Source organism: Thermobia domestica, chromosome 4 (genome assembly GCF_964235325.1).
Source record: "Thermobia domestica chromosome 4, izTheDome1.hap1.1, whole genome shotgun sequence".
In the NCBI taxonomy this organism is placed as follows: domain Eukaryota; kingdom Metazoa; phylum Arthropoda; class Insecta; order Zygentoma; family Lepismatidae; genus Thermobia; species Thermobia domestica.
The window spans coordinates 330,027,907-330,040,517 of record NC_137457.1 but is presented as its reverse complement, the minus strand read 5'-3'; the positions used below and the strand labels follow the sequence as shown (position 1 = coordinate 330,040,517).

General features: G+C 36.5%; 1 protein-coding gene across 1 annotated transcript in view; it reads left to right on the top strand.

The window, feature by feature from the left end:
• Positions 1-12,204, top strand: part of LOC145684459 (putative peptidyl-tRNA hydrolase 2) — a 49,918-nt gene extending 37,714 nt beyond the window's left edge. Inside the window, exon 5 of the mRNA XM_081756874.1 lies at positions 12,020-12,204. Within this exon, the coding sequence (XP_081613000.1) occupies positions 12,020-12,063 (44 nt within the window). The 3' untranslated portion in view covers positions 12,064-12,204. The remainder of the gene's footprint in view (positions 1-12,019) is intronic.
• The last annotated feature ends 407 nt before the right edge of the window (positions 12,205-12,611 follow it).

The window sequence follows — 12,611 nt, the reverse complement described above, 5'->3', positions numbered from 1 at the left end:
TTAGAATAGACGTACAATTTGATAAGCAAAAGCGAGAGGATATTAGAAAACATAATGAAACTGTAAAAGAGTATAGGGACATTTTGAAAAGACTAACGTATGTGACGTGTCTTTTAGGCAAGCAAGAATTACCTTTTCGCGGGCACGACGAGAGCGAAGAATCGAACAACCGAGGCAACTACGTGGAAATCCTGCAGTTGTTATCAGAATTTGATGCAAAATTGAAACATCATTTGACCACATCTAAGGTTTTCTCAGGTACATCTCCCTTAAATCAAAATGATTTAATACAAAGTGTGGGTGCAGTTATGGTTGAAGAAATTAAATCTCAAATCAAAACAACTCGTTTCGTATCTATTATGATCGATGAAACATCAGATGTCACCAATCTATCCCAGTTATCTACTGTGTTGCGTTACAGTCACAACAATAACGTTGTTGAAAGATTTTTAGGGTTTAGTGACGTTAGTTCTGATCGTAGTGCTGCAGCATTAACAAATATAATTATGAAAGTGTTAGAACAGTTTGAGTGCAAAAATAAACTGATCGCACAAACTTGCGACGGGGCTGCAGTGTTAGCAGGTGACATAAGTGGGGTCCAGACGCGGGTAAGGGAAATTGTTCCGGAGGCGATTTTTATACATTGTTACGCGCATAAGCTAAATCTTGTGTTGTCACAATCCGTTTCCTTTATTAGTGCTTGTCGCATATTCTTCGTTACGATTAATGGAATTGCTGCATTTTTCTCTTCTTCAACAAAAAGATCTAATATGTTGGACACATTTGTTAAGAAAAGATTCCCAGGACTTGCAGCTACGAGATGGAACTTTTCCAGCCGATTAGTGCAAACTATTGCTAACTGCAAAGATCAGCTCCAGGAACTATTAGAAGCCATCTTAGAATCTCCTGGGGATTGGGATAATATTACCGTACAAGAGGCAGACGGATTTCTTGCAAAGTTAAATGACTTTCAGTTTAATTTTCTTCTAAATTTGTTTCAAGACAAATACACTTTCACCGATATAGTGTTTAATATCTTACAGTCCAAGTCTTTAGACATTGCGTATTGTTGAAAAGAAATACTGACACTGAAGGAGAGACTGTCATCAAAACGCAACAATGGTTTTGAAGAAGTTTGGCGCGACACCTTACTATCTAATGATCCGCCGACAAAACGTCGAAAACAAGCCAATTCCTTATCAGTAGAGGAGGAATTCAAGAGGTGTGAAATATATGACACCATAATATTGCAGCTGCAGCACCGTTTTGATTCACTGCCAGAAATGTATTTTTTGGAACTTCTTGATTGTTCTAAATTTTCAAAAGATTTTCCAGAACAACAGTTTGTGCAATTGGAGAAAATGTACGCAAAGTTCTTTGATTTTGTACGATTGAAAGCCGAGCTTAAGGGTGTCTATAATTCTGATCATTTTGTGGGAAGGAGTTTGGGAGATATTTACAACTTCTTAGTTTCAAATGGTCTACAGACTGGCCTTCAAGAACTTAACAAGCTGTGCGAATTAATTAGAGTTATACCTTCAACTACATCCTCAGTGGAACGTTCATTTTCGGCCTTGAAACGCATAAAAACATTCCAGAGAAATTCTCAAGGACAAGAACGTCTTTCGGCTTTGGCGATGACGTCTATGGAGAAAGATCTTCTAATAGAAATGAAAAGCAACGATTCATTCTTTGACAAAGTCACCGAGGAATTTTGCAAGAAGACCAGAAGAGTGGATTTTCTTTTCAAGTAATTGGTGAGTATTATCATAATTCTAATTATTTTCTGATAGTCTACTCTTTTTGAACATGTTATATTCACAGAGAATGGTGGGTACAAGAGTAACGGAAAAGAGCATTGAACCCCCTTCTTTTCCCAAACTATTTTTTTTTTTCAAGTGTTAATTCCGCATTACTATTAGGATGCGCTTATAGATGTGCATACCAATGTAACAAACAAACTTTGGAGTTATATACATGCTTGAGAAACCGCTGAAACGTAGCGAGGAACATATATAAGAAAGTATCCATTAGTTTCTTAAGTTTCTGGGCGAGAGGGACAAGAGGAAATGCAATGACGACTGGGACTTCATTACAGCGTTACATGGGCGATTGGAGCATCCACATTCTTTTTGCTCTTCTGTCAAACGAAACAGAGAGAGAGGGAGAGAAAAAAAGCGCAATGTGCCTGCCTGCTCGAACGTGTCCCTCTTTGAGAAAGGGGATGATTGTCCTCGCTGACAATCTTCCTCATGTCCTCAGTCACAGTTGCCAACTTATTTGGTTTACCACTGTCTCTGTTTTTTTTATTTATTTATTTATTTTTTATTTTTAAAGAGCTTAAATTGGAGAAGCAAATTCAGCACAGCATTGGATTGATTATTGGGTGGATTATATTAACCCTTGGATTGATTATATTATTCCTTAGTTGTGTTTCCGAGTGAATAGTGTGTATTTTCAAATCGTTCAATAGCTACCTAGTAAGAATATACTTGAACTACGTTATTTTATTAGCGGGAGAGGAAGTGCAAGCATTTTAAAGCATAAAAGTGATTTTGAAAACTAGTTAGAAATTGACGGTGGAACATTCGTTTCTCGAACAGTGTACTGTTTGCACTTGAATAAAATATATTTCTTTTCATCATTCAATATTGTGTCCCCCGTGAATGAGTGGTTACGCTCGTCGCTTTGTAATCAAGGGGTCCCGTGTTCGATTCCCGGTGGAGACACAAGTGGTTCGGATCCCACGTAAAGCTGTAGGTCCCATCCTTAGGACATCATCATCATCAAATGGAAGGCAATGGAAAAACACCATGGAACCTTCGGGTCAAAGACTTGCCTTCGGGCAGAACACCAATCGTCATCATCATCATCATGATACTGAAACAGATGTAAAGTTTATTCTACGCCGCAAGGTAGAATGTTCCACCATAAAGGAGTGCTGGAGCGTTTTACAAATAATAATAATAATAATAATAATAATAATAATAATAATAATAATAATAATAATAATAATATAGTGGTAGTAGAAGTAGTGGTATTGGAACATTGCATGCCCAACCTCAAAACTCAGGATACGCCACTGAGTAAGATTTCGGGGGGGGGGATTAAGCCCGGAAGCCCCCCTAAATACGCCACTGGTTGTCATACTCAATATTGCATAGACTTGGCCCCTATTTACGTGAAAAATTGTTGTACGATGTTAAAACTTCTGCTAGCTCCTTCAGTCTTGCTGTAGATGAAACAACAAACGCAGCAACTGACATAGTTTGATATTCACATTCGATATTTTTCTTCAACCAATTGTGTTGTTACTCATTACCTGAACAGTGCATTTTTGAACACGTTACATCTTCAGATCTTTTTCAGGCTGTTGCGAAAACTATTAAGACATCTAAACTGCCTCATGACAAAGTTCCTCATGCTGGAAAATGATGGTCCTATGTGAACGTGTCTCTTCGGCGAATGTTAAATGATTGGTGCCAAGATCAAGGGTTTCCGAAGCTTCTGGATATTGGTTCTTGTAACGTTTCATGATGGAGTAAAATATTGTCGTGGGCTTTTCTAAGTTTCTGATGCAGATCCTTTCTACACTTTCCTTATAGTCGTTGCTCAGTGCTGGTGAACATGAACGAAAACACAAAGAAACTCGTATAAAATTTTGCAACGAGATTATTAACCATTTAGTTATTTTACAGTAGAATGTATGTTCATATAATAATTGGTGTAATTTTCATTTTATTTCTACCTATTGGATAAGTGAATACCTAGTCCTTTTTCACAGCTTCACGAAACCTCCTATATTTTTTCGTCGTGATTTCCTATATTTTTTTTTTTGTACTAGCATTGGGCTCATTCCACGTCAAATCACCCAGAAAAAATCCGAAATGTCACCCACCGATTCCGATTTTAATTGAACTTCGTGTACTTGTTAACACTACTATGGTATGAAGACCTGTAAAATTTTTCTTCCGAAACCCTAATAGTTTGTGAGAAATAAGAGACCAAAGTTTTAGAATTTCAAACATCTCGGTCGTTCTCGAGGCCATCTAATATTTCGTAGAGCTTAATACAAAAATTCATATCTCAGTATCTACGCAATGTATCACTTGGAAATTTCTACCCGAGGTTTATGTAAGTCTGCAGACCTTATTTAAAAAAAAAAAAAAAAAAAAATCAAGATTGTTGTACATTAAGGGTGAAAAATGCACCCTTGCACTTCAAAATACTTAATTTTTAGTGTAAATTTTTAATTTTACATAATGCGCATTATCGCTGTGAGGCGGACCAATTACCTTGCCGCTTTTTTTAAAAAAATTAAACCTTAAGATATGTTCTAAGAGACTGTAAAGTAAAATTAGTGTTTTTTTGAATTCTTCAGTTAGTAATTCTCGTTTAACCCTTCAAGGCCAACGCGCCAGCTTTTCGTGTCATCTGTAAAGTGTTACTGCCATTGAAGCAAGCAAGGTATTGGTATATTATTACTCGATTCACTCGCACAGGTCTCAAGTAATCACTAAGTATACGTGTTGTTTGTGTTGAAGTGTGTGGGGATTCAGAGAAGCGGGATAACCAGGCTAGAAACATTCACTTTCGAAATTTTATAAAAAAGAAAAAAATCTGTTTGCCGAACTGTTAATATAATCAAAGTGAATTTAATGTTAAAATTGAATTAATTTTCCAAATCTACAGTCCATTATCTTTCAAATACAGTAGAAATGAAGGTTATATAACAGTCAAGGGGAAGCCAGTGCCAGATAAAGTCTTGCCAACCAAACCAAACTTAACCTAACCGTATAAGCTTTTAGTCATGATACAAAGTTTTATATGACTTGAAGAGTATATATTTATTTAATATATTTGTTGAAGTATGTATCTATAGTGTCAAAGATCTTACGTTTGTAGTTGTTAAATGTACAGGGTATCTCAAAAGTCCCGTGACATAGGGTAACTGTTATTATCATAGTTACAACAAAATGTAAGAGGAAAAACAATTTCCAAATATGATGTTTTCAATCTAAAGTGGAGGGTTATTTTTTTTTTTTTTTTTTTTTAATCGAACTAGCCATTTGGGTTGTACACTGTTTATGTACCTAATGTTAACTTGAAATACAACATTGCCATTTACCTGGACCCACAACATAAGTGAATGAAGTTACTGTCTTTTGCGCTAACGTGTTGATGGCCAGCCCCCATTTAAAACATGACCCCTATTCACCATACTTTTACAAAATTGATCCGCCTCCCCAGCCCCTCTATTAATGGCAACGTTGCATTTTCGTTTAACATTGGTCGCACAAAGAGTGCACAGCCCAAACGGCTAGTCCGATTTAAAAAATCCTTCACTTTAGATTGAAAACATCATATTTGGAAACTGTTTTTGCTCTTATATTTTGTTGTAACTATGATAATAACAGTTACCTTATGTCAGGGGACATTTGAGGTACCCTGTATATTTAACAACTACGAACGTAAGATCTTTGGCACTATAAACAAATATATCAACAAATATATTAAATAAATGTATACTCTTCAAGTCATACAAAACTGCATTATGATTGAAAGCTTGTACGGTTAGGTTAAGTTTGGTTTGGTTGGCAAGACTTTTATCTGGCACTGGCTTCCCCTTGACTGTTATATAACCTTCATTTCTACTGTATTTGAAAGATAATGGACTGTAGATTTGGAAAATTAATTCAATTTTAACATTAAATTCACTTTGATTATATTAACAGTTCGGTAAACAGATTTTTTTCTTTTTTATAAAATTTCGAAAGTGAATGTTTCTAGCCTGGTTATCCCGCTTCTTTGAACCCCCACACACTTCAACACAAACAACACGTATACTTGGTAATTACTTGAGACCTGTGTGAGTGAATCGAGCAATAATATACCAATACCTTGCTTGCTTCAATGGCGATAACACTTTACAGATTACACGAAAAGCTGGCGCGTTGGCCTTGAAGGGTTAAACGAGAATTACTAACCGAAACATTCAAAAAAACCACTAATTTTATTTTACAGTCTCTTAGAACATACCTTAAGGTTAAATTTAAAAAAAAAAAAAAAAAAAAAGCGGCAAGATAATTGGTCCGCCTCACAGCGATAATGCGCATTATGTAAAATTTAAAATTTACACAAAAATTATCTATTTTGAAGTGCAAGGGTGCATTTTCACCCTTAATGTACAGCAATCGTGATGTTTTTTTTTATTAGGTCTGCGGACTTACATAAACCTCGGGTAGAAATTTCCAAGTGATACATTGCTTAGATACTGAGATATGAATTTTTGTATTAAGCTCTACGAAATATTAGATGGCCTCGAGAACGACCGGGATGCCTAAAATTCTGAAACTTTGGTCTCGTATTTCTCACAAACTATTATGGTTTCGGAAGAAAAATTTTACAGGTCTTCATACCTTAGTAGTGTTAATAGTGCATGGAGTTAGCGTAAAAATATTTCACTTCCGGCTACCAGTCTGCAATTTTACACAGTTCTTATATGTATACCAAAGGAAAAGAATCCGCCGGGAGACACTCGATCCAATGTCCAAAACTCGTGTGATGACGTCATCAAAATGGCGGACAGCTCGATTCAAAAAATAAGCCATATCTCCGTTATTTATGAACTGATTTTCTTCAGACTTGGCTCATTTTAAAGGAAATTAAATTTGCAATAAAACATGTTACCAAAATATTTCCTCTAAAATTAACCATTTCGGAGTTGTTTAAGAATTTAATAAATTAATAAGTATTTATTGAAGAAAAATACAAAATAACTCCGAAACCCTTAGTTTTAGACGAAACACTTAGGTAACGTGTTATATTCTTAATTTCATTACCTTTAAAATGAGCTATTAATGAAGAAAATCGATCCATAAATAACTGAGATATCACATATAACGTGTTAATTACATTATTAAAATGGCGGTCACAACTTGTAACAGATAGCGACAAATTCAGCCAAAATACTTCACTTCCATATACCAGTTCCAAATTTTGCACAGTGTTTATATACATAATAAATAATTTTAAAATACCTGGGAGACACTTGATTTAACGCGCTGAACTATGTTGACGTCATCAAAATGGCCGCCGGAATTAAAAACATAGGTTTGCTAAATACACTAACTCCGTTACCAATCATTTTATTGAGTCTTACAATTGTTCCATTTGAAAGAGCATGAAATAAGCTACAAAAATTTTATTCGATTTTAAATGGTTCATGGCGCTGACAACGTGGAAGGGGGTAAAAACCAATGTTTTAAAATGGTTGCTGTTGGCTTAATATATTTTGCAATGATATTTCTGTTATTATAAGAGGCGTTAACTCAAGTAAACACATTACATCCATTGCAATGTTAAATGCTTGTATATTTTTTTTTTAAAGAGTGATTCATCTTTAATTATAAATTATACCACAAAACAGTGAACATGAAAATAAAAATAGTTATTTACATATTTTAGTGGATCCAATGCCCTCTTTTTACTGATTGGCAAAAATGAAAAAAAAAAACTTTTCTTTTTTAGGAATTGTAACAGATATTTACAACAGTTTCTCACAATGAAAACATGTACAGCCCATATGGATTATTAACGCGGAAGCCACAACTATTGAAAACAATGTAAACTTTAAACAAAGTGAAAAGTTTGTAAGATTAAACTTAATTTCTGCATTGACCCTCACAACTACAAAGTAAAGTGCAAAGTTCGTGTATTTTTACACATCGACAGCGCGTGCAAATCTGTTTGCACTTGCATGCTATCAAGTTATTTAGCTTTTCCATGGTGAAGTTTGGGCTTGTCGACCAGAGGGGCTCATAGTCACCTGCTGTCTTCTTCCATCCCCACTCACAAGGATCCATGCGTTGACTGTTCCGTTGAAGACAGTTTGTCCACAAAGAACACTGTAGGATGGCCGTCTTCAAGTGTTGCAACAGAGCGTTGCTGGTTGGTGGAATATTTTCAATGGGTCTGTTTTGCTGGGTAAAGAGAATCCGCCTGGTTTCATTGACGGTCTCTGCAGAACTTGATGAATGGTACATAAGAAGTACAAAGCGTTGAATGAGTAAAAACGTGTCGTCATCTTCAGAGATGTTGTCCAGAACTTGAGAATATGCCGAAAAAGCTTTGTCTACATCTCGGAAAGTCATCCACGTTTTCCATGCAGTGGTTTTACCAATACTTGCAAAACTTAGACACAGTGTCAGCCACCGTAAATGCATGGAAGAAAGGTAAAAGATCTGGAACTCCTCGTGGAACTTTGTTGTGCACTCGTGAATCAGAAGGTATTGGAGGTGCTTTCCACTGCCGTATTCAATCCAAAATTCTTTCAGTCTATTGAGTCTAGAAAAGGCATATATAGCAATTACTACCACGTCACTATCAACAGTTTTCACCATGACCTAAGAACAACCCGAGTATTCCATGGCATGCCATACATGAAGTAGGAGACGGGCATCGGCTTCTTCATGGAATTCGGAAGATATAGCTTCAAATGTCGCCTCCATTTGCGATCCAATTATCGTGTCTCTGTAGGTGCAAATGACTTTTTTCCCGGCGGGGAGATCCATTTTGACCAGGTTTTCAGCTAAAAATTCAGAGTTCTTCTTTATTTTTACTGTGAGCAAGGAACTTACTGAAAGATTTGAGGATGACAACATTAGATTTTACATTTATTCTGAGCCCAAACACTCTCGACTGTCTTACGTCATTTTCTAGGCTTCCTTCTAGGTAGCGATCAAAAACTAGGTCAACTCTTTCCACAGATCTTATTCTCATTAGAATGTATGGTTTAACAATCTGGTTGCAGTACTCTTGAAATGTCCGGCTGGATTTAGGGACAAGCATATGGATCAAGCCTTCTGCATCGATTATGAGCGAAGAAACTTCGGGCTCATGAGCAGTGGTCACCCGAACTCCACTTGACCCGATGATACAGGACACCACGTCGGATTTTTTCATTGGTTTTCCGAGCTTACTGCGGTCGGATATGGAAGGTGGACATGAGCTATTTTTATGAGTAAAGAACTTTTTGACGTCAATTTCCCTTGATTGACTAGCAAGGTACAACTTGGCAAAAAGAGTACTGTCTTTTCTCAGGTCTACTATTTTCTGCTTGTCTTTGGACTTAACTGTAACTTTCTTAACACTCATCAAGGGAAGGTTGTTTCTTTTGATGACTTCATGGGTGGAAACTTTTCTAAGGATCAACCGATCTTCGTCAAACGTATCAAATTGGCTTTTCCCTGTAGCATTTGCCGACATGACGCTCATCGCATTTTCTTCTGGGAGAATGATTCTACTGTGTTGACTGTAGTTAACTCGTCATCTTCGAATGGGTTGCCGTGTGATTCAAACACTTCAACAAGGACAGAAACATGGTTTTCGAATTTCTTATTAAAACTTGGAGTATTTTCATGATGCTCCTCGCAAGTGATGTTAGATTTCAGGTTCCGATCCTTTTCGAACTCTCCAATCATGCGGCAACTTCGGGTCCTGCAACCATCCATAATCCCTCCCCTTGACTTAGACGGGATAGGTTAATTGAAGAATTCTTAATTAGTTTGTTGTTCTGCTCATCTAACTGGTCATGTACCATCCTGGAAAATTTTCTTTTAGTTTTGCAGCCAGATATATTTCCGTTTTGAAACTCACGGAACATTGTTGGATGCATCTCTGGCAGTTGCTTTAAGTTGTACAGAAACACTGGCAGCCATCGCGCATAGTTAGTACGATCGAGAGCATACATCCATGGACAAATTTTTTCCAGAGTAGAAATAAAGTCTATCAAACTGCCCTGTCGAATGCTGCGGACCTAATCTAAAAGGAGACATTCTAGCACCATGGTGGTCTTCCAGTACATTGTGTGATAGAATATTTGTTTCTTTTCTAAAAATCCGGTAAGTAACAGAAGTCACCACTACCAAAAACAAAATAAATGTTTATGCGTTTTCTTCAAGCAAAACTTCTGCCATCTACTAGAAGAAAATGTACGGATCATCTTTTCATCCACTTCCACGTTGTCATCGCCATATATAGTTCATAAACCATTTACCTATAAACTAAATCGAATAACATTTTTGTAGCTTATTTCATGCTCTTTCAAATGGAACAATAGGAAGACTCAATAAAATGATCGGTAACGGAGATAGTTGTATTTAAGCAAACCTATGTTTTTAATTCCGGCGGCCATTTTGATGACGTCAACATAGGAGTTCAGCGTGTTAAATCAAGTGTCTCCCAGGTATTTTAAAATTATTTATTATGTATATAAACACTGTGCAAAATTTGGAACTGGTATATGGAAGTGAAGTATTTTGGCTAAATTTGTCGCTATCTGTTACAAGTTGTGACCGCCATTTTAATAATGTAATTAACACGTTATATGTGATATCTCAGTTATTTATGGATCGATTTTCTTCATTAATAGCTCATTTTAAAGGTAATGAAATTAAGAATATAACACGTTACCTAAGTGTTTCGTCTAAAACTAAGGGTTTCGGAGTTATTTTGTATTTTTCTTCAATAAATACTCATTAATTTATTAAATTCTTAAACAACTCCGAAATGGTTAATTTTAGAGGAAATATTTTGGTAACATGTTTTATTGCAAATTTAATTTCCTTTAAAATGAGCCAAGTCTGAAGAAAATCAGTTCATAAATAACGGAGATATGGCTTATTTTTTGAATCGAGCTGTCCGCCATTTTGATGACGTCATCACACGAGTTTTGGACATTGGATCGAGTGTCTCCCGGCGGATTCTTTTCCATTGGTATACATATAAGAACTGTGTAAAATTGCAGACTGGTAGCCGGAAGTGAAATATTTTGGTGGTTTCTGACACTAACTCCATGCACTATAATAAGTACACGAAGTTTCATTAAAATCTGAATTGGTGGGTGTTGGCTTAGGTGATTTGACGTGGAATGAACTATTGGAAAGCCTGATATATCAAAAAGGGGAAATTAGAGAAATTTTCCGTAGAAATCCATTTTTCGAAAAGTTTGAGCCCCTCGGGTTCGGGCCTAGGCTTTTGATGATGTGGGTGGGACAGGAAGTGAGATTGTGATAATGTAAATTTTCTAGTTTAAGGTAGGAATAGGTCTCCCTTCGAGCTGACAGTCTCAGGGAGGAATTTTCAGTAGCAAACTACATGAGGGAGTGTAGGACACTCGCTGCTCTGCTGCAAGCAGAAAGAGAGGTAAAGTTTCCCACAAGGCTCCACTGCAAGCCAGGGAGAAAGGGAATCATTAACTTCACTGGAAGCTAAGGCTTTGGGTTAAGTACTTCTTAGGCTCCACTGCAAGCCAAGAAAGGAGATTTAACCAGTCGAAACTAATGGCGCTGCTGTTCTTCCGTCGTCATGGTGTCTCTGTCATGTGCAGATGTAGTATTCCATAGTAAGTTGCGTGTGGTGGTTGGTTGTAAATAGTAGCACATATCTGATGTTTGTAAACAGGAACACATGTAAACACAAGCACGTGGGACATTACACCCCCCAGGCCAGTTTAAAAAATAAGCCAAAAGGTTATTTTTTCTTATGGGAGTAAAAAAACGCAAAGTACAAAAAATTACATTTGGAGCACTGGAATAATGATACGCGAAAAAGTACTAAACAATTTGTATTTGACACAAGCAGGATTTGTGAATAACACGTCATTTCGATAATGACGTGAGACATTACAATAAATTTATCCTTTAACAAGGATGTGAGACGTTACAATAAGTTTATCCTTCTACAAGGACGTGAGACATTACAATAAATTGATCCTTGTACAAGGACGTGAAACATTACAGTAAGTTTATTCTTCTACAAGGACGTGAGACATTACAATAAATTGATGCTTCTACAAGGACGTGAGACATTACAATAAATTGATCCTTCTACAGGGACGTGAGACATTATAATAAGTTTATCTTCTACAAGGACGTGAGACATTACAATAAATTGATCCTTCTACAAGCACGTGAGATATTACAGTATATTGATGTATGTGAATTGTTTTATGTTCTAGGGAGAAGAAAGTTGTTCTACGGGCCCAGAACTTGTCGCATTTGATAAACATACAGAAGCAAGCTTCATTCCTCAGTTTACCCACCTTCTGTGTTCAGGATTCAGGGCTTACTCAAGTTCCCCCGAACTCCACTACGGTCCTCTCGATCTTTGGAAAGGAGGAGGCGTTGAATCAGCTAACTGGAGAGCTTCCACTCTTGTAGACTGTGGTTCTGCAGCAATTCCTCGATTTTTTTTTTTTTTTTTTTGTTTGTTTTTGATCGTGATTTGTATGAAAGAATGAAAGATCTTGATGTACATAAAAGATGAAGGAATGTCGTAAGTTTCTTACGACACGTTTTTTATTAATTTAAATTGTTAGCAAATTTTAATGGCAAAATATAATAGTTCGTAGGATGATTCACACAGGGAAATGCAATATTTTGACACGCTTTTACGTTTATTAGAGAAAATTACAAAATAAATTTAGTGAAATCTCAGTAATGTACAAGAGTTGAAAAAAATGCTCGACTGGACCACAATTCGAGTCCGAAATCTTTGGTTTACCGTGCCGATGCGTTCACTGTTCAGTCCACAGTCATACATTCTATCAC